The sequence below is a fragment of the Neodiprion lecontei genome, chromosome 3 (genome assembly GCF_021901455.1).
Source record: "Neodiprion lecontei isolate iyNeoLeco1 chromosome 3, iyNeoLeco1.1, whole genome shotgun sequence".
NCBI lineage: Eukaryota > Metazoa > Arthropoda > Insecta > Hymenoptera > Diprionidae > Neodiprion > Neodiprion lecontei.
The window spans coordinates 1,949,699-1,977,661 of NC_060262.1; the positions used below are offsets into that span (position 1 = coordinate 1,949,699).

Below are 27,963 nucleotides of genomic sequence, written 5' to 3' on the forward strand. Positions count from 1 at the left end.
CGCGCTTCAAAAGCTCTCTTACCAACTCGCGGTCATTTTTTTCTACCGAAAACCGTCGTCGTTGCGTGCAATGATTCCCAATATCCGTCATTCCTGCATAATCTATCTTCCGAAGTTACTCGCGAACAAACGAATATGCTGCGTGTGTTCTAAATACTCACATATTCGATATCTACAAATCAACGTATCATCAAATTTTGAATACTTTTTGAATACAGCCTGATTTAACCGAGTGAAGTGAAGTTGGCCGCGTACAAACAGCGCTCAGGTAGCCAAGTCGATAAGTAGTTCGAAAAGCAGCCACTCGTGGCGCGACAGTCCGACGGCGCATCTACGATCCTTGTGCTCCCGGGCGAGTGAAATCTGACGTGTGACGTCATACAGCAAGATGGCCGCGGGTGTCGAAAATGGAGTAGTGTAGGCCATTGGGTGGTAGGAATTTGTAGGTGTGTCAAGAGAGTCTAGTTTATTCGTCCGAGTTATAATGTCGCTAAGATGCCGGTGCATTGATACGTGGGTTTCGGCGTTCGGCTGCAAGCGGTTGTCGGCGTGGGGCGCGGGCACCGCGTCGAGCTAATACATCATTTCAATAATAATACGGGGGGGAGTATTTCGTATCCTGGTTATCGAGTGATTACACACGAACACTGTAAGCGAGAGAGAGCGAGAGAGGGAGAGAGAGAACCAGAGAGTAATAAAGAGATCGGGATTCATAGAGAGAGAAAGAAAGAGAGAGACGGACGCTCGCAGTCGGTCCTGCGGGATAAAACGTCGGAGGATATTCACCCTCGGCAGGCGAAAAACGGGGGCGTGTATGTGCGGTTTTTGGGCGAAGGGCGGATACTTCGGAAAGGGATTAGATCGTGACAGTGGGTGTTAAGTGTGTACCGTGGGTGGTGTCTGTGTGTGTGCGACTGTGTGCGTGTCCGTGTTGACTAAAAAATGTGGAACATGATGTGCGACGTGATGCCGACGATATCGGAAGACAGCATCAGTCAGCGGAGTTCCCAGTTCTCGGGCGAGGATGCGAACTTCGAACAGCTGATGGTGTCGATGCTCGACGAGCGCGACAAGCTGATGGACTCGCTCAGGGAGAGCCAAGAGCGACTCCAGGAGGCCGAGGCTCGTCTCCAGGAGGTTGAGAAGGAGCGCGACGCCCTCAACCGACAGATAAACGCGAACATTCCCCAGGTGAGAAAAGGTCCGGGGCGAATTAGCGCCGATCGATCGATCCCGGGAAGTCGAGAAACTCGCCGCGAGAAGACCCAGCGATATTCGCCCTCTTCTCTTCTCGAGTCCGCAGCCTAGTGCCCGGGTCTTTGCCCCCCTCCCTCAAACAGCTTCTCTATCTCTCTCTGTCTCTTTTTTTTTTTTTTTATATATCCCCCTTTTCTTTTTTCCGCCTTTTCCTCGCCTCCCTCTCGCTACCGCGCCGGTGGCGACCTCGAAATGCGAGATATTTCGAGGCTTATTGATTGCCGCCCGCCGGCGGGACACCCTCGCGCCATTTTCCGACTTTGGATGAATTACTGCTGCTGATTTTGTTGTTGTTGTTGTTGTTGTTCCGATCCTGTCGGATCTCCCTAAATTTTTAACGATCACGAGCGGCGAACTACCGAGCGAGATCACCCTGAAGCTGGCAGCGAACTGCGCTGGACTTCTTTTGTTTTTCACTCCCGATTAATCAGAGTACCAACTTCAATGATCTGTGTATTTTATGCCCGAAATTTTTTCATTGACATGCGACACAGTTTCGTTTCTTAGGCTTATCTGATTTTCTTTCTTCTTCTTTCGACGTCAATTTTTATCGATGGCTTCGTAGATTCGCGGGATCAGACTCTTTGATCTCGATTTCGAACGAACGGATTTGGTGATTTCCGCTTGCTTAACGTCAATCTCGAGTCATTTTTTTCCACTATGATTTCTGTCTTGTTATGCGGTTTTCCTTGATTTCTGTACTACGGCAAACGGTTTCTAATTCGTGTTTACAATTTTACTACCGATTTCTGCTGAATGATTTTACAACGTCTTGGTGATGTTCAGTGATTTATACGTTGTGTTAGGTAGAACAACGGGGAATTGTTAAACAATCACAGAAAATCATTGCAGAAATGAGAGGAGTAATGTTATAAATTGATCAAGATCAGTTGACGAGTTGAAAATCAACGTAAAATCACAGGCTAAAGCAGAAATCGCGTCAAATTGAAGTTGGCAACGTTATCGTAACGATTCGTGCTGAGGAAAGAAAAACGTTACGTCGCGATTTTGCAATTTTCTGAAATTCAGTAAACCGTAATGAAACACACTCGTTTTTTGAAATCTTGGTCCCTTAAAAATGGTGTAAAATGAAAAAATTGCGATGTTTTCCCCAATGTTTCGTTACGATAATAACGTTACTAAACTTCAACCTCGTGAAATCGCTCGTAATCACTAAAAACAAGAGAACATAAGACAGAAATCATATATTTGAAATTGTCGTAAATACATTTGAAGTTGAATCATACATAGACGATAAAAAATTTTATGAGCCTGTTGTGATATTCTTTCGAGATGATTTTTGTCTCTCGATATTACACAATTCCTTAATATATTCGAACTTATGTCTATTTAGAAAATTAATAATTTTTCCTATTAGATTTATCGTTCCTAAAACTCGAGATAGATTTTTACCAATCATCATTTTACCCCGTTACTATCACTACGTATAAACAGAAACTATAATCATTTAACGGTCGACTGTCGTTTTCTGTTTGCAATATTCTTCCCCTCTTGATTAATGCAGGGAACATGCAGCGAACATGTGCGCAAACATTTTTATCAAAGAAAACGTATAAAATAAATCACAAATAAACTCTCAAGCCGTCCGTCGATGATGATAAAGACTCGGGAATTCGCGACGATGTTTCACGACAAACGTGTTGTCTCGTTGCACGGTTTTACTTTTCATTCCCGATATGACCCAGAGTCGCCCCTCGATTTGATCAGCCTGAAGTTTGTAACATTATTGCAATGCTGGATATTTGGAAACAGTAGTCATTTTACAATTTTAAAATTACTTGAAATTTAGTAAACCGTTAATACAGAATCAAGGAACTCAGATTTTGTAAAGTCAAATTCTTCTTCAGGTATTCCAAAGATCCAAAATAGTAATTTTTTTTCTCAACATTTCCATACATCATTAACGTTACTAACTTCAGCCTCGTTCTTTTTATCCATTCACAACTAGCGCAAGGAATGCTGCTTTAAACAACAAAAAGAAAAAAAAAACAGCGATCTTCAAATTTATCTTCCAACTTCCCGATTCTCATGCATTATTATAATTCATTTACCTGCATAGATTGTCAATTTAGTCGGGTTCGTTAATTTTTCCTTAATTATGGTTGCAATGTCTTTGAAAAAACTGAAAAAAAGAAAGCAGTAACGGTAACGTAACGAAAAGCAACAGCCAGAAAAGAGAAGAAGGGATGCAATTTTTCCCGGCATCGCGCAGGTTTTAAACTACACGTGTTTAGTCTGTCGGTTGATTTCTTCTATAACCTTCGTGTAATATACATATATCTATATGTATACAGTTTGTCCACGCGAAGTAAACATTAGCTAACTGAACGTGTATTTATGTGTGTGTGTACTTACGTTTATAATATGTACATGATATAACACACTCATATATATATATATATATCAAACGATTAAGGTCAAATTACGAAACGATACCCGCCAAGATTCGCTTATAGCTTTGGTATTAACGAGAAATATGGCTTTCTGTTTCTATTTTTTCATTTTTATTACTCTGTTATATTACACATATCGTATAATTTTCTTTAGATCCCGAAAATCGATTATATAGGAGAAAAATTCATCTCGTCACAATTATTAATTATATACGACCAAATTTTAATTTATTTTCCTTTTTTTTTTTACCTTGTTTTCTATTCCATTTGAATTATTTTACATCTTTAAAAATTTTCCGTATTATTAAATAATGTTTTCAACGGCAGCGGGTAAAATTGCAAAATTTCTAATTATTTTTTTCCCCTCTTCTCCTTGTCTGCGCAATCTTTCAATACGATATTCCGGAACATAAGAAGAAGATAAAAAAAAATGTACAATTCTTTACCCGCGTTTACAATGTAGCTGTGATATTCGTGTAAAATTGCGAAATCGAAAAGTCTAATGATAACATTGAAAAAACGTATTTCGAAAATCAACTTTTTAAATCTTCTTTTCATTAACATGATAATACACAAAAGCACGCATATTATTTTATTTCTTATCGAATTTTTCAATTATCTCTCTAAATACCGCGTGTATAATGAATATTCATATCGATAGCATTGTTATTGTTGCTGTTATTGTTGTTATTATGTTTATTATATCGATGACGATTTTCGCTCGGTTCCTTCGTCAAGTTTCTTTCTCGCTGATATCCGATCGGCGTGAGAGGATTTTGCAACGCGATCGATGAATCGTTCGATCTATCGATCGGTATTTCAAACACGCGCACACGCTTCGTCGAACTTTGTAGCTGCTGCTGCTGCTGTCAAGATGATATGTGATATATTATTTAAGGCTCGCGTATTATATCTACCTCACTCACGTATCTCATCGTATCGTATCCTGTGCATACGTAATTGTTACTTTTTTTTTTGTTTTTTTCCAAACGCCTTAATTGCACAGACCTACGCCACAACTAACTACATACATATATGTGTATACATATATATACATGAGTATAGTTAGTCGAAAGTCTCACGCAATTATCTCTTACTATATATATACGTTATACGTAACCGCATATATCCACGTATAATAGGCAACGCATCATTTAACCAAAAATAAACGTTGTTACATGTTTTATATAGGTATATATATTTAGTTCGATGGGTTCGATACACTTTCATTATTATTATTATTATTGTTTTTATTATTACCATATCACTTGCCGAATCATTTATTTTACAGTAAAGTTGAAAAATGTTTCTGCTCATATATACGTACTTACCATACCATAAATGTGTATGTATACATATGCATACACATATTATACATGCATGATTAACGAGTAACGTTGAAAATTTATAAGTTATTCAATGTTAGGTTTAATTACGACGATCGTAGTGCAGCGTGATTATTTTGGCATGAAAAGTTTATCACGGAAATGTCATCGTGATGTGGTTAAAATATTTAAAAAATACAAAAATAGAAGAAAACAAAACGAAACCGATAATCACTTACGTGTACGTATAATAATCGCAACGATGATTATAGTAATAATAATGATAATGACAATAACGATAACAACAACCAATAATAATAATAATAATAATGGAAATGATAGGAAAAAGAGAGGGGGAAGGAAGGAAGAGGCGCGGAGTTTATTTATACAAACAGTGAAACGATTATTATTTAAGCTTGCGCAGCAAATAGACCATGATAGGAAAATAATCTTTTTCATTCATATGTACATACATGTATTATGTGAATATATACATTGTGTAATATATGTTACATCATATTATGTATATACGGATCGTTCGATTTGAGGTTGAGGAACGGATTTAAACAATTTTTCTTTTTTTATCCCGTTGTATTTTTTTAACTTCGAAATTTGTACATTCTTCTTGCCGGTACCCTTTTTTCTTAACCACCTTTCGCTGCTTTTCCAAATTCACGGTTTCGTCATGTTTTTGCGGAATAAGAAATTTTCCACATCTTTTCCATATTGTTGTAAATTTTAATAACAAAACGAAGAAAAGTGAAAAAAAAAACCCGAGAGAAAAGTAAGGAGAAGAAATTTATATCACACAGGCTCGTAGGGTGGTCTCGTCAATTTCAAATATATACTTGCCAACTTTGGAAAGGGTATCGAGATCAGTTTTACAAATGATAAGCATTTCGAAATCCATCGCATTGCATTATTTATTTCTTTTTTGCCGCGATTATTTTAGAACTTATCAATGAGGTGTAATAAATATGTGTTGAAACGTTTATACCATAGATGGACATTTCATGCGAAACAAATATAGTCTGTATAATGTTTTAATGTGATAACAACACCATGAAGTTACTCTGCCGAAATGATTTACATTTTTTTTTTTTTCTTATTCCTAGTCATTCTTAATTTATTTCCCATAATTTTCTGTACCAAACAAAATGAGTTCTACAACAGTTAGCTTCTTTTTTACTTGAAAAAGGAACTTCGTTTTTTTTTTTTTTTTGTTTTTTTTCAATTTTAAACGGATTTCAGCACCCTTTGCAATCAGATCAAAAATTTGAAATAATTGACATACTTTGATTATCGTCATTATTTATCGATTCCAGGGGTGGATGGCAAGTGTACGTTGGATATTAACGACGACCTTAAAATACGCACCCTCGGTTAGACGAACCCCGTTCGTTCAATTATCATTCACGTTCGAAAGTGTGTACATATATACGCATATTATTAAACACTTGCTAAATACGTACTGCGTTGTGTATTTGCACATAATATACGTACGCTAAACATGCGCATTGTAAAGCTGTTGTGTGGTCTATTCCTTTGGAAAAAGACAAAAATAAAATTTAAAAAATGCAAGGACAATTAGCGGAATTTGTGTAACAATGAAAGAGAAAACGAGAGAGAAAGAGAGAAAGGATTGCATAATATGATAAACAGGCTTCTGTATAATATAAACCAAATTATAATATAATACTAATCATCGACGTTCTAATTTAGAATGCAACTCAAGCTGGTTACAAGTTTCTTTTATTTATTTTTTCTTTATTTTATTTTATTTACTCTTCTATTTCGTCTACACATGTTGCACAATCATTCATCACGCTGATTGTGAGATGCAGTGTTGTGCACTCTTTCCATTATTCCCGTTGTTTCTTTCCTTCGTTATTTCTTTCTTCCTTTCTTTACGCATATATCCCACTTGTAACTCGACTTATATCCAGGGTCGGCCCAATTTCCCCAAATGACAAAAAAAAGAAAAATAATAACATCAATGAAACAGTTAACAAAATGACAAAATGGATTATCTCACTACAATTCCACGTTCAATGACACCGAACAAAAATGCAATGATTAACGCGTCACAAACGTGTAACAAATCAAACCCAATTTTACCCGGATCTTACAGGGAAAAAAAAAATCAAAAATGGTTTTAAAATTTGGTGACCAGGATTTATTCCAAAAGAAAAAAAGTAAGGAAAAAAAGCCCCGGACTTTTGTTGTCCACCTCGCCAACATCCCACACACTCGTACATGCACAGAGACAGATTGCATCTGACGAAATACATTTAAAGCTGCGCGTTGCATTCTTCCGACAATGAGTGCAATGCACTCTCTTCGCTCACCCACTTGGTACCTACGACATCATACGCGCAGAGATACGAAATGCGCCCGGTTTACCGATCAATACTAACTTCCGGTCGGCGCATGAATGAAACCACCACCCTTCGCGCTCTTCACCCTCCTCCTTCTTCCGTTTTCCTGTATAATACGTATGCTGTAGATAACATGGAAATGCGGACGACGCGAAGGATAGAGAAGAATAGGAGATAGACGAATTGTTCTATAAATTACTCTCGTTATTATTGTTGATTTTGTTATTGTTATTGTCGTACTACTCGCTTGCTGAAACTTCAATCTTCTCTCATTTTACTCTACACTGGAACGGATGTTCGATTAATCGGTTTTCCGATTACTCTCTCATCATTATTTCTACTTATGCTGGTTTCAATAATATATACAATGTAATTTTATTTATACACAATTTAAAAATACTGCAGTAGCAACATTTAAAAATCGTATCTTATCTTCCTTCATTTAAAAAAAAAAAATAAATTTCTACCAATTTTTTATTATCAATTTACAACTTGTGTTGTAATTATCGTAATAATTTGTTTTATTTCTTTAATTTTCATTTTATTCATTATTTTTTTCTTAATTGATGTATGGAGAAAATTTTCGATAAATTATACCGCTTGTTGTATTTTCATACATGCATGCAAGTAATTAAGAGAGACGAGGTTATTATTTTTGAAACTTCGTATAATTATATTATGGATAATCTTAAATCTCGTTGTAATTTTTTCTTTTCTCATTTTTTCTTTTTTTCCAACGCTTCAGCTATAACTGTTGAATTTCTCATACTTTCTGATTACGTACTATCGTAAAAAAAAAAAAAAAACACAAATTACAAATTGCAGAAAATGACTTATTGTTAGGGTTTTATAAACGTACGATGAGTTAATTTTTCATTATCAATTCATAAAATAATAATGATAATAATAACAATCCAATCTTGAGTGATATAAATTTTATAAATTTGAGCATTATGTTTCTTTCAATTTCTAAGAGGCCTTATAGTTTTCTTAATCTTATCTCGTTGATTATATACGTCTAACGTGATACTATGTGCAGAAACTTATGTAACCGTTCATTCGATATGTATTATATATGTAATATAATTTTATATGTATATATATATATATACATAAAATTTCAGAAAATAGAAAAATTCACATTTATGTAAATCCATAGATTACAATCGTTGCTAGACAATCCGTTGTGTCTTCTCTTATAATTCGTTATAATTCTCTATCTTATGATCTGTACGTGTCGTAATGCGGCGTTTTGAAAAATTTCTGAAAATCGAAAAACGAAATAAGAGAGAATAATATTGATAAAGATCGAAACAAACTCGACGCGTCAGAACGAAAATATGAGATTGGAATAAAAAATCGTTATGAAAAATCTGACTTCTCTCCAAAAAATGTAAAAAAAAAAGAAAGAAAAGAAAAGAAAAAATATAGCAAATTTACCGCAATTTAATTGTCATTAGGGAAACTACATTGTGCGGTTTTGTGTCCTGAAAAACTGGACGACCGTCTCGATCGGCGAGCCGCGTCACGTCAAAATCGGCGACGTTTATTTTGCCGATTTTCCTTGCGATGATTTTGCTGTAGTTGGACGTGTATTTCCCCGCGACTAGATCGACTTCCGGCATGGTTTTAATCACGTGGTTAAGGGCGGCTGCGCAGAGATCGAAACCAAGACCGCGGCGCCGATCGGCACGCCGAATTCCAACGAGTTCGAATTCGGCCCAAATCCGGCATTCCGGATGCACGGCGAAGAGATCCAAGGATTTGTCGATGATCCCCATGAGATTGGCGAACTCACTTATCGTCCTGGATCGCAGTTTGCCGTCGTAACGATCGTCGGAATTTTTTCCTACAAGATTTCGATCGTGAACCAGGACGACTATCGCCCCGGATATTCGGTTCGTCGGCTTGTGAACCGCCGTTAAAACAGTTCCCGCGTCGACGACGGTTTCCATCAAAATTCGCTCGTCCTTATCGACCTTCGACCATTCTTCTTCTTCTTCTTCTTCTTCACAGTCCGTTGTTCTAACCTCTAAAGACGATTTATCACCCTCGTGCTTTTTCACACCGTACATATCTCGCATGCTTTTTACAAGCGTCTCGTCGTGCAGGAAATTCTCTATCAGCATACCGACTATCTCGTCACGACGTGATTTGTCCGATAATTCTATCTCGTATTCAGACGATAATGCGCACGGGAATATAGAGCGGTTTTTATTATTCTCCATCTGTGGTACGAAATAAGAAATTAATTATTACAGCACTTTTATTGCATATTGTACAATATCAGTGATAAGTTTCAGCTTTAAAGTGATCTTCATGTTTTCAGGTTTTTTTTATTTTCTTTTATTTTTCATTTCGTTTTTTCTGTTCACTTTTATAAACGAGCTGTCATCCTAGCTTCTGTGCATAAAGTATAAAAAAGAGAATGAAAGAAACAGAACACGAAACAGTTTTCAAACACACGTTACAATAAATATATGTATATATTTATGATAGCTAATTGTCTACGCGATCTGCAAGATTTCATTCAAAACTGATAATTTCAGAAATAAAATGATGCATAGATTCTGATAACAAAAAAAAAAAAAAAACGGATGTTTTCCTGTTTTGTGTATCAAAAGTTTAACTTCAATAAATTTGTGCGTATACAAATTCGAAATCAATCATCGGAATAATTAATTTCGCTATAAACTTTTTAAATCTCCCGCGCCGTGCGAATTTCGTTTGGCCATTTTGAAAGTATCTTCTCTTGCACGATGTTCAGATCTGTGTTACATTCAACAAGTTTAGGTCATGCACGCTTGAGAAATAATAATAATAAGCAAGAGAAAAACAAGTTGTAAATTTCATTTCGACGTTATTAGTTGTAAAAAATTTTCGACGTAATTCGATGAAAATATAAATATGAATAAAGTCGAAAGTAAGCAGAAGATTGAAGAGAGAACAGGCACAACATTTTTTAAAAATTCTTCCCAAATGAGAGTGATATTAAACAATAACAGATAAAAATACTTTTATACTACGTCTGGATCACCAATAATACACAAAATATGAATATTAAGTGTGGCATGCAGCGTAGCTTTGCTTTTGTGTTTTTTCGAAAAGTCTTAAAGTACAAAACACGTACCGTAAATCCCTTCGAAAGTATAACCCTCGCAGCGTGTTACCGCCTTCGATCAGAGCCAATATGGCTGCAATGGTCAACTCCTTACACACCGTATCTCTCTTTTTCTCTTTCTCTCCCTCTCTCCGTCAGCTGTGCGCTTCGCAACGTCGGTATCAAAGAGAACCACCCTTACCGTCCGGTCGTCTTTAGCTATTCTATGTTCGAGTTGTGATAAAAGTGGCAGGTAGCCTCAGCAGGGTCTCGACATTATCGGTAGAGAGCGTGAAACGCGGTGCAAGTAGCGCTCGTTGTCAGAAAACGACCTGTAACTTTGCAAGAACTTTATGCTGTCAATTTTTCCCGACCATTTGCCGATCGCAGACGTATAAACTTTATTCAGTTGTGGAACGAGATTGACGAAGTTAGTTGGCAGCGAGGTTCTCGAAACGTGACATCGGTGTGTCATAAAAAGCAACAAGCTTTCTTTCTATGATGAATTTTATGTGTCCATGATCAACGTATCGTTTGTTTTTCCCGTCATTTACGTCGCTAGTCATTGGGCGTATAAGATTTGCTTGGAAAGGAAACTTGTTCCGGTTTTGATTTCAAAAAAATAGTTAGCCACTGGGAATCTATTAATTAACTTTACCGTATAAACGTACATAAAAGTCATATAAATTTGATTACCTCATTGAATATCGTCCCATGGCGATTGATAAACGTATTACACGTATAAACAATAATAAATGTATTCGCGTTTATGCAATAATTTCTCGCAGGTTTATTTACATACTTACGTGTAGTTGTATAATATTATCTATCTATGTTATGTATAAAGAGTGTAGATTTTTCTTAACCCACAATTTATTATAATACAAAGATAAATGTGTATTATTTAATCACAATGCCGATGTCATGTGCGGTGGAGATTATTTATATTAAGCTCCAATTGCGCTTTTAATCGCTCGTTTCATACATTCTACCTATTTATCAACAAATTAACGCACGCAATAATAAACGCGGTATAAATATCCTTATCGTCTTTCGTACGCATGTCTTTGTTATATAATACATGCATACTATTTAAAACAACGCGTATTTTTCATCCGTTATACATTCGTAATATGTTTGATTTATTTATTTAAAATATTTCTTTTTTCTTCTTTAATCTTTCCATTTCGACAAGAAGACCGGGTGGGAAAGAAAAACAAAAAATCCAAACTACGAATCGATGAAAATTTCCAAAATCTAATAAAAAATCACATTTTAAAATACCAGCAATACTCCAAAACAACTTTTCTACCAAAATTCAGAGTCTAGAATACTTTTCAAATCCAGTGTAGCCACTATTGCTACAGATTCCGTCTTTTTTCTTCCGTATATGATCAGAGCCCTTGACCATACATATATGTACACGGTATACGTCACGCACATGCAGTACGAGGGATGGAAAGAAGGGGTGTGTTTTTTCTCTTTCTTTTTATTATTATTATTATTTAAATTTTTTTTTTTTCATCCCTCCACCTGCACCCCTTATATTTTACTATACAGGTATATATTTACGCGTTGTACGTATGTCGTATAGTCGAGGGTAGAGTTTATGTATACGTCAGTCCGGTATTTGAGTTCGTCGAGCTAACAGTCCGTCGTAGTTTCAGTTATAAAATTGTGTACAATAAATGATTAAAGAGTAAAATTACTTGTGTCACATTTATCAGTTATGCGAATGAACGTGTAAAATGACGGTTTAAAAGAAAATAAAATAAGTAGTTGAATGTAATTTTTTTCCATTTTTCAATAATATATTCAACGTTGCGTAGATTTTATTTATGCAACGAAATGTGCGAAATTTCTTTTTCGTTATTCTTTCTTTTTATTTTATTTATTTTTTTTTTTTTGAGAGAGAATGAGCGGATGATTTGAAATTTTTAATATACAGCAATTGCCTCACTTTGTTAGAACAATTATTAACTAAACTCGCGTCGCGATTTTCATCTCATTTTTGCGATATTCCTAATTATATTTTGAACGATAAAAATGATGATTCAAATTATTCTGTGTGTTGTGTTTGTTTTTCGCAGCGGATTGTGATGCAGACATTTTTTTTGCCGCGTTTCGTTTACCTGCAAAATATATTAATTTTTACAGGATGAAACCCTAAGTTTTGAGGATAAAATTCTTCTTCTCACAGATTTGCAATGTTATTATTAATTAATAATATAAATATCGCTGCGTTAAAGTATATATATAATATGACAAAATGATAAAAATATATTTAAAAAAAAGGAGAGAAAATAAATTGCAGAATAAATTAAATCTGTAATTAAAAAGTCGCTTTCAATCTATTTCTTATCTTATGTACAATCTTTTAACTTTGTTCTATTTCTTTCCATCTGTTTTTCTTGGGTCATTTTTTTTTTGTTTGCTTTCTCACCAATAGGAATTATTATATTTGTACCTAATGCGTAGTGAATGAATTTAGAAAAAAAAAGAAGTTTTGCCGTGTCTTGTGTTATAAATAAAGAATTGATACGTGTATAACAATTAGTGTAACGATTTCACGAATCGATTGATCTTTATCTTATTCTGTCGAGTTCTTTCTTTTTTTTTTTACTCTTTTCATCATCTTCAAGATCGTTTCTTACATTTTTGCGACGCCCTAATATCGGCAACCAGCGATACGTCAATGAGAGCAAAATTTTCAAACATCAGGAGCTTTCGTTATTTCTCTGTATTTTTCAACAACTTATAGAATTTCGTTTATTTTTTTTTTTTTATCATAGTCGAATCCAATTTTTTAAACCTTTTATTTTAAAGACGCTACTTCGAATCGTATTATAGATACGTAATAAATACTTTACTTTATGTTTTACCGTAAAATCGATACATTTGTCTGTCTTTAGTACCTATTATTTGTATTATACGTGTATTTCCCATTTTATTTATGTACATTGTACATACATCGCGTGACGTGTGCGGTTATTATTTTCATGTAAATATGAATATCTCTTCTACATAACGTTATTTATATAGATAGAACATTTTATCGGGATGTAAAACAATGTGTACAGAGATATATACATATATACTAGGGTGCCCTATTTTTTGTAACTTTTTCTTTCTTGTATATATATAAAACTTAAAAAAAAAAACTAGTCTAATATATACATACCTGTAATAATGTATAAATGACAAATTTTCACATCCCATACGTCAGATAATTTATAAAATTTATTCTACCATCGCAGAATATCTCTCGGAGTATCTCTGCACTCTCTTTTTATTTTACCCTTCATTGCCATCTCTCATGTAACGGTCTGCACTCGTGTCTGTAATATATACATAAAACGTACATATATATAGGTATACGCATGAAGTACGTATAGAGCGCGCGTAAGTAATAAATAATAAAAATAAAAAATATGGAAGGGATGTAAAGAGAGCGATGTATAAAAATAGTACTCGCGGGCTCGTGGCACGTATCACTTTATATCTTGGAATAAACGTGCAGACGGAAACGGAAACTGCTTCTCAAACACGGGGTATAAAGTTCTCCTCTTCTTCTTCTTCTTTTTATTTATTTATTTATTTATTTTTTTCTACGGTGTAACGCCGACCAGTAAAATTTGTCAAAGAATGCGATAAAAGCAAAATAAATAAAGAAGCTTGTACAATAAAAATACAAGTACACTTCGCTTCACACTGGAACATAATAAAGGAAGTAATCTTTATAAATGAAGTGAAAATTAATATTGTATAGTTTAAAACGAAATGAACTTGAAAATGATTCCGATGAAAACGATTACTCAGATTTATCAGCGAATGAATTTTACAAATCAACGTTCAATGAAGTCACTGAATTTCGAATCTATATTATTATAAACGAGTTTAGTGAAAAGAAATAAATTTTGAAAAATGCAGAATATTCATCAGTGTGAGATTAATGTATATAACAAGTGTACGGATATTTTTTTTTTTTTTATCTTGAACGTTTTAAATCTCAACGGCTTTTTTTGAAACGATAAAAAATATTTTTAAAAAAGAGATCAAGGAAATGTCCGTGGCAGCTGATGAAACTGTTCCTACCGCCGATTTTCACAGCAACATTTCGACGGATGAAAAAACAACACTCGATGAAACTTTTCATTATACTTATAGAACCTCGAGATCCGCCAGCGGATTATTTTCAGCAATGTGCACCACATCCGTTAATGATAATAATAATTTTACCATCGATAAAATAGCTGAACCGATCGATCATCTCAAGCAGCTTCTTCTCCGCAAATCGAACGGCAATAATTTTATAATAACCGGTTCGAACCCGAATTTACCTCCAGACAATGAAAATGGCACGAAAAAACGCTGCTCTTGTGCTCTTCATCATATTTTAATCGAGGTGATGCGTCATCTGCGATAATATACGATAAGATTATAACCGATATATATATATATACATATATATACATTTTTTTCTACGACATGCGTTTCTGCAACAAATTGAGAAAAAAATGCAACTGTCTTTGAGGATTTTTTCTTGTTTAATTATTTTTTTTTTTTTGCTTTTAATCATTTTCTGCACCTCATTAATCGCGTTTTCTTTACGCACACCGCACCCTTTACCTCGCGATAGCAACCCTGTATTTTCACCCTCTTCTACCTTTTTTTTTCGCGTTATTCACACGCCGCTGAGTGTATGCAAGAATATTAGCCCCTCTCAACTTTGCCAAATAGAATTTTCTTTACTTTTTTCTCTCTTTTTAATCAGAAAAACGAAGAATAGCAGCATCGAATACAATTGCAACAATTCTCTCGTGATAATGTTATTATCATTAGTATTCTTATTGTTATTATTATTTTGTATTGATAGCTTTTCTTGTGCGACATCGATTTCCTTTTTTTTTTTTTTTTTTTCAATACTATAATATATACTAAATGTTTGCGATTTTGAACCTTGAATATCTCTCCTTCTCTTTCGCTTGATCAATACTCAGCACCTTACTGACTGACAGAGCAACCAACTCGCATTTCGTTCATCTATCGTGTCTATGTAATAAAAATAGATTATGCACATGTTTTTTTTTCATATCCTTCTACAGATGTATGACAGAATTTGCACTTAAAAGATGTACGATTTAGATCTTTGCGTTTTATGACATTCTTTTTTTTCTCTTTTACGGTTCTTTCAATTTTCATACATTTATCGACTCACCAAGTTACAGGATATATTTATATATATTTACTTATTTATTTACGTGTGTAAAAAAATAATTCTCGATGAATACCCCCAAAAAAAAAAATATAGTAATATAATTATTGATGATTTTAATATTAGCAATGATGATGAATCGATTTTTGCACGAAAATTCGTTCGAGCTATGATACACTTGAAAGTGTATATTTGTATCAAAGTATGGAAATTTTTCAATTTCCTAATCACTTGTTGTATATTAGTTTGTGTATATATATGTATAAACAGAAACTGCTTGTCATACATTACTTATTACGTTCGAGGGGAAATCTACTTGCGAAAATATTCTTATAAACTAGAATATAAGAAATAATCATGTCATGTTTTTATTTTGTTGTGACGAGTGGAATGTATTTTTTTCCTCTTATAATCGGTATATAAATACAGCTAGATATTGTATAGAAGAAATAGTAATATATTAGATTCTGAATCCTAAATTATCATCTTTTTCTTTGTCGATGTTTCAGGAATTCTCTCAGTTAACGAAAGAGTTGACAGCGGCAAGGGAGAGTCTTCTCGAAAGGGAGGAGGAAATATCCGAATTAAAAGCTGAAAGGAACAACACCAGGGTATGAGGATAAAAATTTATAACAATTTATGTCGTTTGATTTTCTTCCATCTAGCATCTTCATTGAATTTAAATTGAAATTAAGCCAACGATTTCATTATCTTACCATAAACGCTGAAGTGCTAAAGATACAAGCATCGAATACTCTATAACGAATGAAAACTGATTGTTTTTTCTTTCTTTCTTCCTCCGCCTTCAGCTCTTGTTAGAACATCTAGAATGCCTAGTATCGAGGCACGAACGTTCCCTGAGGATGACGGTGGTGAAAAGACAGGCCGCGGCACAGTCAGGAGTATCGTCAGAGGTGGAAGTACTGAAGGCGTTGAAAAGCCTGTTCGAGCATCACAAAGCCCTCGACGAAAAGGTAAGAATCTACTTATAGGCGCATATCGACCCGCCAGTGTATTACCCATCGAGCATTCCATAATCGTGTTATCAACATTTACAACGACCATAATTTTAGGTGCGAGAACGATTGCGAGTCGCCCTAGAAAGAAATACTACGCTTGAGGAAGACTTAGCCCATACCAAAGAAGAGGTGAAGTTGACAAAAGTGTAACTCGTTGTCGTTTCATAGTCTTTACCTATATTTAATCCTACATTGTTCAGGATGCATGCGAATATGATTGGGGAAACAGTCAATTCTTTAGCCATTTCTTAACTGATGACAAAAAAAAAAAAAAATTATACCAATTCTCTTACTCCCGCAGCTTCAGCAGTATAAAATCAGCGGACATCAGCCCAAGTCGATTGACGATAGACCTAAGGAGAATGGTCAGACTGACGATAGTCAGCAGCAAAACAAGGTAAGCCGACATGTTCGATAGTAACGTTACGTCGGTAACGAATATTCGAATATACTCATAACGTAACATAACTTACATAAACATTTCCATATACATTATACTCATACTTATGTTACGGTGTATCTATCGATTCACCTTACACACACACCATCGATAAGATACACCCGATATCATGAATGCGCAGTAGCTTACATAAATACACGTACATGCGTGTGTGTGTATATATACAAAGTATGTCTATGTATATTGATACATAGAATATTGCATTTAAAATACATGAAAATCATGTCGATATGTTCATTTCGTTATTTTTCGCATGCTAGTCTTTAAATTATAACTATTATTATTATTGTTGTTGATGTTGTTGTTGTTGTTATTATTATTATCATTATGTATTTTCGATCCGTATGAAATTATTATCGATTGCGTATTGTCGACTACTGTTTTTGAAATTGCTTATACGTACGTAACAGCTTGAATTGAGTTTTTTTTTTTTTTTTTTTCTATACCGTTGATACGAATATAGGTATATGATTATTACACGTACACGTGGCGTTGCTGATTATTTGAATTCTCCGTTTGAGTCTTTTTTGTGCAAACAATGCAGGGCTGATTGTAATTATTAGCTGTGACTGAATGGTATTTTATTACTTTGCTCTCTCTCTCTCTTTGTCCTCTGTCTTTACAACTTCACTTTCTCTCACTTGTTTGTTTTCTATCATTAAACAAATCAAAAACAATAAAAAACGTGGAGAAAATAATTTTTGCTCGGATATGTAAGAGAGAATATTATAATATCTTTTTTCTTATTGTACTCGCATCTGTTTACATACATTATATTATATAATAATATCGGTGTCGTTTCGTATTTGTCCAAAGTTATTTGTACATTATCATTACACGTATAAATTTTCACTATAAACAGTTGAATAATTTTATCGAATTGCATAAATACGTTATCGCTTTGATAAAATTCGAATTAGGAAAGTATCCTTTTTCGTAGGCAAAGAATTAATATCAGTGTAGTAAAAATTAGGTTGTTACTCTGTAGTTTTCGCGTATTTTTCAATCACATGGATAACAAACGAAACGGATCTTCTCAGACTTTGAATGTGCGTACGAGTAATAAATGAAATCATTTTTATTTTCTTATCCGATTTGATTTCTTTTCACATATCACTGTAATAAATGCATCGCAAACACTCCTATACAGATATAAGATTTATACGCCCCACGTTGTGTAGTATAAAAAAGAGAAAATACGGTTGTCTTATTAATCGACGTACGATATAGTCGTAGAGCGTAGAGAATACTGGATGATGATGATGATGACGATGACGATATTGTATTATGATGATGATGATGTGCAAAAATGCGAGCAAAGCGAGGCATTCTGAATGTAGTGTTGTGATCGGGCAGAATCATGCAGACCAGCAAGGGAACCATCAACAACAGCAACAACAACAACAACAACAACAACAACAACAACAACAACAACAACAACAGCAGCAGCAACTACAAAACCAAAGTATCTCCAACTCTGGGTCAACCAGGCTAAGCAACGGCAGCCTCGATCCCACCGAGCAAGACTCTGCTGTAAGAGTAATTGACTTGCAGGCTACCGTTGATAAGCAGGTATGCAAAATAATAAGAAAAACTTTGACCGACGGTCAGATCACTAAACTTGAAAATAATAATAATTACGACCTCTAACAACTCTCCATTGTTGCGATAATCATCTTACGTTTAGATTACTCACCGTACATTTTTTAACCAAATCTTATTTAGTTACTATGCTTCTGTCTTCCTCGTTTAGACATCGGTATACATTCGGTATCGCTCGTCGCACATCGCGGTTTATCGAAAAGGAATACGAAAAAAATACGTTTCTTTTAATTTCATTCTTTTATATACCCTGTACTCATAAGGGTTTATAACGGTCGATGAACCGACGCAGTCAAACTTATATTAACGTATGACATAAGATGAATGAAGAGAGGAAGTAGACGACGTTTACTCTCTATAATCATTCAAAGATAAATTTCTGGCTGGGTCAATAGGATGTATGTACGTAAATCTTTCTAACGTTCCTTGGGATTCTAATTCTGGATTGGCCACTCTATCGGCAGACTTTTTCTATTTATACATCACGCACAGACTCGAGAGAGTAATAGAAAAAAAGAACAAAACAACCTTGTCCAAAAAGTTATCTGTATCCACATTGAACGTGTCCCGGATCGGAAAAACGGTATGAAATAATTGATTAAACAAAGAAATGTGATTAAGCTTTGAATTTGATTGACTAAATAAATAATCCTTTGTCAAAACTGTAGGAATTTATAGTATATTACATTGATTATCTAAACTATGAAACGGTCCACCATGTACTCTCTGTCTTTGCGAATATTGTTTACACGTGTTATATGCTAAACGTGTTTTGACACGTGTCTCACACGCTCGAACATCGTACAAAGGTAGGGCATTAGTGTAAAAGTGTAAATCCATATTAAAACATCATCTTCACCGTAAGTCAGAGCTGTAATTGTATGTTGTTGTTTCTCATTTTCATTAATTTATTTATTTTTCCGGTTTTGTTCTTTTTTTTTGTCTAACAAATGTTTTTTCCCCTTTCTTTTAAATAATGTAGGCGATATATGCAAAGCATTTGATGAACGTCAATCTTTGCCTACGTATATGTATGTTGGTATAGATAGATCGTTTGTGGATTTGTTGATAGCATTATTTTTTCATAGGCTTGTAGAACGGATTGAAGAACGTAAAATTTTTGAATTAGGTAACTAGTTATTCATCGCTGCCTCATTCATTCGCTCGATCAATCTGAATCTCCCTCTCTCTCTCTCTTTCTCTCTCTATTTCTCTTTGCGTGAGCGAGATTTTGAGAAATTAATGAAATTACTAATTATATACTGCATGCGCTGTCAAATGTGGAATGATAATTAGTGAATCGGATATTTTTTGTATGATTACGCATGACTTAGCGCGGATATGGTGTAAACGATTTTCCTAATAAATATTGAACATGTACCAACAACACTTACAAACCAACTCTTCCAATCAATATAACATGTTACGTATATCCGTTATCAAACCCTCTACATTATTATTGCCGTCCAGTTTTGATTAACAATTGATAATATTCATACGACTCTTATTGTTCGGTTTATTTCAGAGCAACGAATTAAGTACATGGCAGCGTCGGGTAGCAGAAATGAGCGGGCGAGTAGCCGAACTCGAAGAAACGTTATCTAAGGCGCAAAAAGACCTTTTGAAATCACAGGAGAGTAACGTCAAGCTGCAGAGAGATCTCAGGGAAAATGTGGCGCAGAAGGAGGACCAGGAGGAGAGGATAACAACGCTGGAAAAGAGATATCTTAACGCTCAAAGAGAATCGACTAGTCTTCACGATCTTAACGAAAAATTGGAGCAAGAGCTTCAGCACAAAGAAGCTCAGCTTAAGGTATAATCGTTACTTTTCAATCGGAATTTAATTTGTTTTTTTTCTCGCTATTGAAAACTTCTCCTAATAATCGCGTATTTATCCGTATGATCTTGTCTCAATTAGCTACAAGAAGAAAAAATAGCTGCCATACAAGAGAAGCTTGAATTAGCTGAACAAAAACTTGCCCAGTATTCGAAACTGCCAGAAATGGAAGAGCAGCTGAAGCAGAGGATGGAGGCTCTGACCCAGGTGAGGAGGCCCAACCAGGTACGCAGGCGAATCATATCACCACACTGCTACGTCTGCTCGCTCGCTAGCCTATCTACGTTTCTACACTCTTACTTTTTCATCTACTGTTGTTTATTCTGTTATCACTCTCTTATTTCTTTATATTTACATGTATATATTACAGTCTGCTTAAAATTAGTTACATTATTATTACTTGTCGCTACGTCTTTTATTTAGCGTCTTTATTATTTCAATCACATCAATTTTCTTATACATATCTAGACATAGATTTATACGATAGATAGATCGTAGGCTGTTTAAAATTCGATACTTAAATATGGAATTTGCAAGGTTAACAGATTACCAGGTAGCTCAAGTCCAGGTAGAGTTTATTCAAATACTGCGTTAATATCGTACGACAGGGTATGGTCGCAGTGTGGAGATGTGAGAGCGCTACCTGGTCCTCGATATACCTTGACACACTAGGTATGGGAAATCGTGTTTTTTTATTCCTTCTTATTTCACGCTCGTTTATTATCGCACGCTTATGTCTATCACCATCAATCGCATGACACATATTATTTTTAATTGATGTTATTTTCTGTACTTTTACCACTAGTTACTAATAGAAAGAATCAAGCATTACCATTCATCAGTGTAGAGAGACTCGTTCACTAGTTAAAAATGTTTTTAGTAGATTACTATTAATCTTTGAATACATGAAACTCTTTTTTGCAACTTTCTTAATTAAACTAAGCTCTGTGGCCGTTCTACTTGTTGCTTTACACTGGTGAATGAATATCATTTTACGTAATGTAGGTAAATACGATTCAACGTCGTTATTCACTGCTCGTAATCTCTTTTTCTTCATTTAACTAAAATCAAAAATCTCCTTTTGTCTTTATTGATTACTTGAAATTTTTCATGAAAACAACTAATATTGAAATTCGATAAGGTAATGAAAAGAAACAAGACGACGTTGTAACGATTGCAAAGCATTGAACTTTTTTTTATAATCGTATCATTTACAAATATGTATGTGACACATTTTTACCAGGGCACATATGTATGATGGAATCGTTGTTGCGATTACTTAAAAAAAATTTCACAAACTATTCGGTAAACGAACTAGTTAAATACAATATTCTTATAATGTTATAAGCAGGCTCAAGAGAGACACGGTAGCGCGGAGGACAGAATTCAAAGGCTAGAAGCGCAGCTAGAGGAAAAGAATGCAGAAGTAATGAGATTAAATCAACGGCTAAAAATGAACGAGGAGCATAATACTCGATTGAGTACAACGGTCGACAAGCTGTTATCTGGTAAAGATTGCCAGCGTTAACTAAATCCTCTAATACTGCCCGGAGCGTTTGATTCCTTGTTTATTTGTCGTTTAAACCTTTGTTCTCATATCAATTATCAAATTTCAGAATCTAACGAGAGATTACAAGTTCATTTGAAGGAGAGAATGCACGCTTTGGAGGAGAAAAATGCGCTCACCCAAGAGCTTGAAAAAACAAGAAAGATCGCCGAGGAACTGCAGAATGAAAAGACAGAGATTGTCAAAGAGCTTGGTAAAGCAAGGCTCGAAATTGACAATGTTAAACGTCAAATGCTCCAACAAGAAATAGCCTTTAACATTCAACAGACCGATGCATTGACCAGAAGTCTCTCACCGAACGTCGTCGATCCCGGTAGCTTTTCACGAAGCGCTAGTCACAGCAGCTTCGATACACATTCGTTACCAAGACGAGGAGTGAAGCGACCGCCGATGGACGACGATTCCACAAAGGTAGAATACCGGGACAAGACACGGCCAAATCGGTCCTTCCGGCCATTGGAACAACGTCATGATCACGCGGTTTTCGTTTTTGTTCATAGGGTTACGTTGCGCGAACGTTAGCCGAACAGGAATGGGAGAAATTACAACAAGCCCACGTGCTGGCCAATGTACAGCAGGCCTTTGATGTTTCGAGTGACGCTGAAGGGGACGGAGATAACGAAAGCATCTTTAGCTCAGCCGCTGATGTTATCAGTCCGACGGGTCATACGGATGCTCAAACTCTCGCGTTGATGCTTCAAGAACAATTAGACGCTATAAATAATGAAATCAGATTGATACAGGTAAGATAAGCGCGATTTGTGCGCGACAAATTTTCAAATCTAATACCGAACTTGCCGTATTTCAGGAGGAAAAACAGAGTACGGAAGCTAGAGCCGAGGAACTTGAGTCTCGAGTTGGAAGTTTGGAACACATGAACCTTCTTGCACGAGGGCGAAGTTTGGAGAGAGCTTCGCCACCGTTGAGCGGACGTTCGACCCCAAAATCACATCACAGTCCGAACAGAGATTATCTTCACAAATATCACACGGTGAGTTTTAATTATAGACAGTCGTTAAGTTGCAGGAATCTCGTTAAATTCGCTTGGGAATTGTGAGAATTTCTCTTAAATCGATCTATTGGGGAGATGGAAAAAATGTTGCCCATTTTGATGTAACGATTTTTGACACAGGCACCAGCTTCAATGTCGCCAGCACACCTCCATCAGTACGCAGCAACTCTCGTCAGTCCTGGCCAACTTTCAGAGTCCCTTCCGGCAAGCCAGGTTTGTTGTTAAATAATCATTCTTTGCTTTAGCGTGTAGTTGAATTGTAAAATTTGTTCTATCAAGTATGATTTCACGACTGCTTGCACAAACTCCGGACGCTAACCGAGTCACTTTTGATTATATTTCGTTAATAGTCTAACGAAAATGGTATAATGCTTTCTGCCTGTGGCAGCTGCAGTTGTCTGGAGAGGAATTACATTCGGTCAGTGAAAGAGACAGCACCGGTGGAGGAGGGAGCGGAGGAAGCGGCGCTGCATCTCCACTCACTGCCAGGTCGTTGCGATTGGAACGAGTCGCACAGGCGCTGGCGCACAGTCAAGAAGAGTTACGAAGGTATGCGACAATGATTAAAGTTACATACAGGAGTGGTCGGCGTGGTGATGTAAAAATAACTGAAACAATCGGAACCCCTTTTTTATTTTTAACGTCTTTGGAAAAGACTATGAATTTTTACACTTGTTGTTTAATGTTCATGCTGTCAGACGCACAGGGCAAAGTGGATTCCCGAGTAGCGGTTACTCCGTGCACAGGTTAAATAAAACTTATAATACTGCATGCATTTCGTATAACGTACCGTTGTGCACAACGTATCTAAACGAGGTATGCCAACATGAAAGGGATGACAGCGACTCGAGCTCGATTTCGTCAAATCAAAGTCAAAGTAACGAGCTGAGAGTAATAAAAAATTCGTCGGAGAAAAGAAGCGGAGCGGGAGATCAGAGAGTATATCAGTTGTCGGATAAAATAATAAATAATAATTCGAACGAAAAGTTACTTCGACAAACCTGCCCCATTCATGACAAGCATCGAAATCTGAAACAAACAAGGGAACTTATGGAAAGAAAGGAATTACACATGTCTATTACTCCGAGAAGAAAAAGGTTGCTTTATTATTTTAAATTAATATTTCTTTTTTTTTTCTTTTACTCTTTAATCTCAGTTAATCAGACAGCAATGTTTACAGGTTTTTCTGTCTTACGTGTAATTTCGAGTAGGTATTATTTTTATAACAATATTGTTTGTTCTCTTCTTTCATTTTGTTTTTTTTCTTTCCATTTCTGTAATTTTTTATTTTTTTATTTTGTTTTTGTTTTTCAATTATTAGTATCATTACTAAACGAACTTCGGAGTACTTTACATAAATTTGAAACAGTAAAGCTTCTTCTACAAGTTTGATTTTGTTATTTATTTATTTATTTATTTATTTTTTTCGAGTATACCGCTATCGCTCACTGGTACAGTAGTATATTCAACGATCGCACAAGTTTTCTGTAAGTTCCCTAGTCTTGCATGATCAAATATAAATACGTACACCGACACACACATTATTACCACTCATATGTACATATACAATCATTTAAGTATGTTCATATTTACCTATACGAAAAAAAGAGATAAGAGCAAGTAGCTCCGCATAGTAAGATATCCTAGAGTAGAAAATTAGAGACTAGATTAGCGCTCCATGCAAGCAGGCATGGACAACATAACAACAGCGCACTCAATTCTGGGACTCCCCCTTCTCCATTGTCCTCACGCCACAGCAGCCAGGACAGTTTGCACAAAAACAATCTAAGCGGTGTCGGACTTCCCATCGGTCAACTTTCCAGCTCGCATCTTCACATGCAGGCCAATATGAGTCCGGCAACGGCCGCCGCCGTCGCCGCAGCGCAAAAGAAAAAGGGCATCAAGAGCAGTCTTGGAAGATTCTTTAGTAAAAAGGAAAAGGTGAAGATTTCTTGAACAAAGTGTAGATCCTTAAATTAATAAACAACGACTGTTGCTGTTTCTATAAAAAAAATTATTTTACAGGTCAAAGGAAAGGACACCACCATGCCAGGGGATGTTCCGGGAATGGGTGGTGCAAGCACACCAGCTGATCCTGATTATGGAGACAACATTTCGCTGGCTGGAACATTGGGTGGTAAAGGTGACTTCGATCGTAGGAAAAAGAAAAGGTTCGTTTAGTTCTTTCCATCAATCAATCTACCGTGTAATTCTGCTTAGCTTTTCCCAGCGGTGTCACAATATATCAATTAATTTCTCAACAGTATATTAGACTCTTCTCGACACGAACTCTTGGCCGGTGCCATGAAGGCGGGAACTCCTTTCGCTCTGTGGAATGGACCAACAATAGTAGTTTGGCTCGAATTGTGGGTAGGAATGCCTGCTTGGTATGTCGCCGCATGTCGGGCGAATGTTAAAAGCGGAGCGATAATGAGCGCTCTGAGCGATACTGAAATACAGCGAGAGATAGGAATCAGGTACATATAAAAAACCGTAGCATCGATCTGCCGTCAGGCGATCACTGAGCTATGTCAATGTTCACAGCAATCCCTTACACCGCTTGAAGCTCAGACTAGCCATACAAGAAATGGTCTCCCTCACCAGCCCCTCTGCACCAAAAACTTCGCGCACCACCCTGGCCTTCGGTGACATGAACCATGAATGGATAGGCAACGTCTGGCTTCCCAGTCTTGGACTCCCTCAATACCGATCCACCTTTATGGAGTGCCTTGTAGACGCAAGAATGCTCGATCACTTGACCAAAAAGGATCTCAGAGGGCAGTTGAGGATGGTCGATAGCTTTCACAGGTATTCTATGTGCCCTTTTACCTATTTTAATTCATGCACTCTCTTTCGCCGTCAAACATAAATTCACACCGACAACGTGTCTTCTAGAACGAGTTTACAGTACGGTATATCCTGTCTGAAGAGGTTGAATTACGATCGGCAGCAGTGGGAGGAGCGACGCAGAATCGCTGAGACAGCAAACGTCGACGTTCTGGTTTGGAGTAACGATCGCGTTATAAGATTCATACAATCTATAGGTTTAAAAGTGAGTAAATAGCAGATTGCGCAACTACTGCGCTAAGTATTTATCCTAACTGATTGCGCGAAATTCGATTTTGCGTTCCCAATTGAATGCGCAAAATATTATATTCCCGCACTGGTGGTTTTTCCAAATAATCCGTAAGTTTCGAACTGTTTTAAAAGTTCAAAACGTCCCTGACACTTTTCGAGGAGAAGGTAAGAATTTTTTTACAACATCTGCTTGGAAAGTTCGATTTTAAAAATATAAGCAACATGCATAAAGTTTCCAATTTACGAACAGTACGGTAAAAGGTATTGGCGCATGCGGACTACTGAAATGCCCGATTTTCCGCACCATGGCTGTTTTGGCGCATGCGCACTTTTGAATAACCCGATTTCACGTATCGTGCCATCAAGTAATTACCTAACCGAAATTTTACACACTGCCAGCAGTACGTTCATGGCTTCTCAAATGAAATTTCCCTTCATAGGCGATGGAAAAAAACACGTGTGTCACGCGTGTGGATAGGTAATATCTGACTTATGTGAATGCAGCAAGTGCCATCACCTATTAAGTTACAATACAACCAAATATATTTTGGTTCAAATGCCAAACTAGTGCGGGAATCTGCTATTTTCGGCACTCATTTGGGTACGCCAAATGAATTTTGCGCACTCGGTTCGTAAAAATAGTACAAGTCTTTCGTTATATCGACGTCGTCTCTTCCATCTTTCCTGTACACGCTGAAATTTATTTATCTAGGAATACGGTGATAATCTTCTGGAATCCGGTGTACACGGTGCGTTGATAGCGTTGGACGAAAGTTTTGACGCAAATAGTCTCGCTCTCGCCCTACAAATTCCTACCCAAAATACCCAGGTAAGGTTTCTTCCTTTCCTTCATTTCGATTCCTTGTAAATTCCCTGCTCTCGACGTATAATTTTTTTTCCTTCCAGGCTAGGCAGCTACTCGAAAGAGAGTTCGGAAATTTGTTGGCGGTAGGCACCGACAGGCGACCGGACGAATCAAATAGTCTTAAATCTTGATCGAGCCCTTCAAACTCGAGGCTGTCTCATCTTCACCCTCACCATGTCTAGTCTAAAACCCCAGCTAATATCTGTGCGCGACGTTTGCGCACGTGTATATCTGTGTTCGAATGTGCGCTGCTGCGCGTGTTTCGCGTCACCCAAGTTGTATGAGCTTTAAATATCACTCCTTTAGCTATGCTGCATACACTTAACGTGCTGTTATACATAATTTTTAAATGAGAGGACGTAGATCAATTTAATTTTTTTCTTTATTGCTATTATTATTTTTTCTTCATATTTTTTCCCTCCTAATTTCAATTTCAACGGAGTTAAATTTTGGTGAATTATTTTTAACGAAGAAAAAAACAGGACAGACTAATATGAATAATAATATTAATATTAATAATAATAACAATAATAACAATAATAACAACAATAATATAAAATATAATAATAATAATAATAATAATAATAATAATAATAATAATAATAATAATAATAATAGCAACAATAATATGTAAACGACTGCAGTTAGAAGACATTATCAAAGAACAATAATGTTAGCGTGTGTCTAAAAAAAAAAAAAAGGAATATCAAGAAAAAAAACGTACATAATGATTGAGAAGATGAAATGAAAAACAACGTTTTATAGAAAAAGGTAACAAAAAACGAAAAGAAAAAAAAATTATGACAAGCGTTTGAATGAGGCGTGTGCGAAAGA

At 35.9% G+C, this 27,963-nt stretch overlaps 2 protein-coding genes and 1 long non-coding RNA gene across 9 annotated transcripts; 1 reads left to right on the forward strand and 2 right to left on the reverse strand.

Moving 5' to 3' along the window:
• The first annotated feature begins 276 nt into the window (after nt 1-276).
• LOC107226939 (liprin-alpha-1) lies at nt 277-27,576 on the forward strand. 7 transcript variants are annotated; one of them, XM_046736030.1, is made up of 22 exons: nt 277-1,191; nt 16,199-16,300; nt 16,499-16,663; nt 16,763-16,854; nt 17,010-17,105; nt 18,509-18,740; nt 20,296-20,583; nt 20,689-20,832; nt 21,956-22,115; nt 22,224-22,585; nt 22,675-22,917; nt 22,983-23,165; nt 23,307-23,399; nt 23,575-23,735; nt 23,885-23,932; nt 24,944-25,127; nt 25,212-25,357; nt 25,451-25,663; nt 25,731-25,994; nt 26,082-26,238; nt 26,977-27,093; nt 27,171-27,576. In XM_046736030.1, the coding sequence occupies exons 1-22, from the start codon at nt 943-945 to the stop codon at nt 27,258-27,260; spliced, it is 3,789 nt and encodes a 1,262-aa protein (XP_046591986.1). In that variant the 5' UTR covers nt 277-942; the 3' UTR covers nt 27,261-27,576. The 7 variants fall into 7 exon arrangements, with proteins under 7 accessions (XP_046591986.1, XP_046591987.1, XP_046591988.1 ...); XM_046736031.1 differs by having other exon boundaries at nt 278-1,191; nt 24,947-25,127; XM_046736028.1 differs by having other exon boundaries at nt 282-1,191; nt 16,763-16,837; nt 18,525-18,740; nt 24,875-25,127.
• On the reverse strand, nt 8,803-10,635 carry LOC107226940. Its single transcript, XM_015667927.2, has 2 exons — nt 10,505-10,635; nt 8,803-9,602 (listed from the first exon to the last, which is right to left on the reverse strand). The coding sequence occupies exon 2, from the start codon at nt 9,600-9,602 to the stop codon at nt 8,811-8,813; it is 792 nt and encodes a 263-aa protein (XP_015523413.2). The 5' UTR covers nt 10,505-10,635; the 3' UTR covers nt 8,803-8,810.
• LOC124293753 lies at nt 12,407-14,881 on the reverse strand. Its single transcript, XR_006903628.1, has 3 exons — nt 14,714-14,881; nt 13,656-13,812; nt 12,407-12,606 (listed from the first exon to the last, which is right to left on the reverse strand). It is a non-coding gene; the product is annotated as an uncharacterized LOC124293753 (long non-coding RNA).
• Nucleotides 27,577-27,963: the final 387 nt, after the last annotated feature.

Excerpts from the sequence above, each read along its gene's own strand:
- LOC107226939 (XM_046736028.1), top strand. The coding sequence starts at position 943 with ATGTGGAACATGATGTGCGACGTGATGCCGACGATATCGGAAGACAGC. Across the intron at positions 20,833-21,955 it reads AGGTGAGGAGGCCCAACCAG|CAGGCTCAAGAGAGACACGG; the intron begins GTACGCAGGCGA and ends TAATGTTATAAG. Across the intron at positions 27,094-27,170 it reads TTCCTACCCAAAATACCCAG|GCTAGGCAGCTACTCGAAAG; the intron begins GTAAGGTTTCTT and ends TTTTCCTTCCAG.
- LOC107226940 (XM_015667927.2), bottom strand. The coding sequence starts at position 9,602 with ATGGAGAATAATAAAAACCGCTCTATATTCCCGTGCGCATTATCGTCT.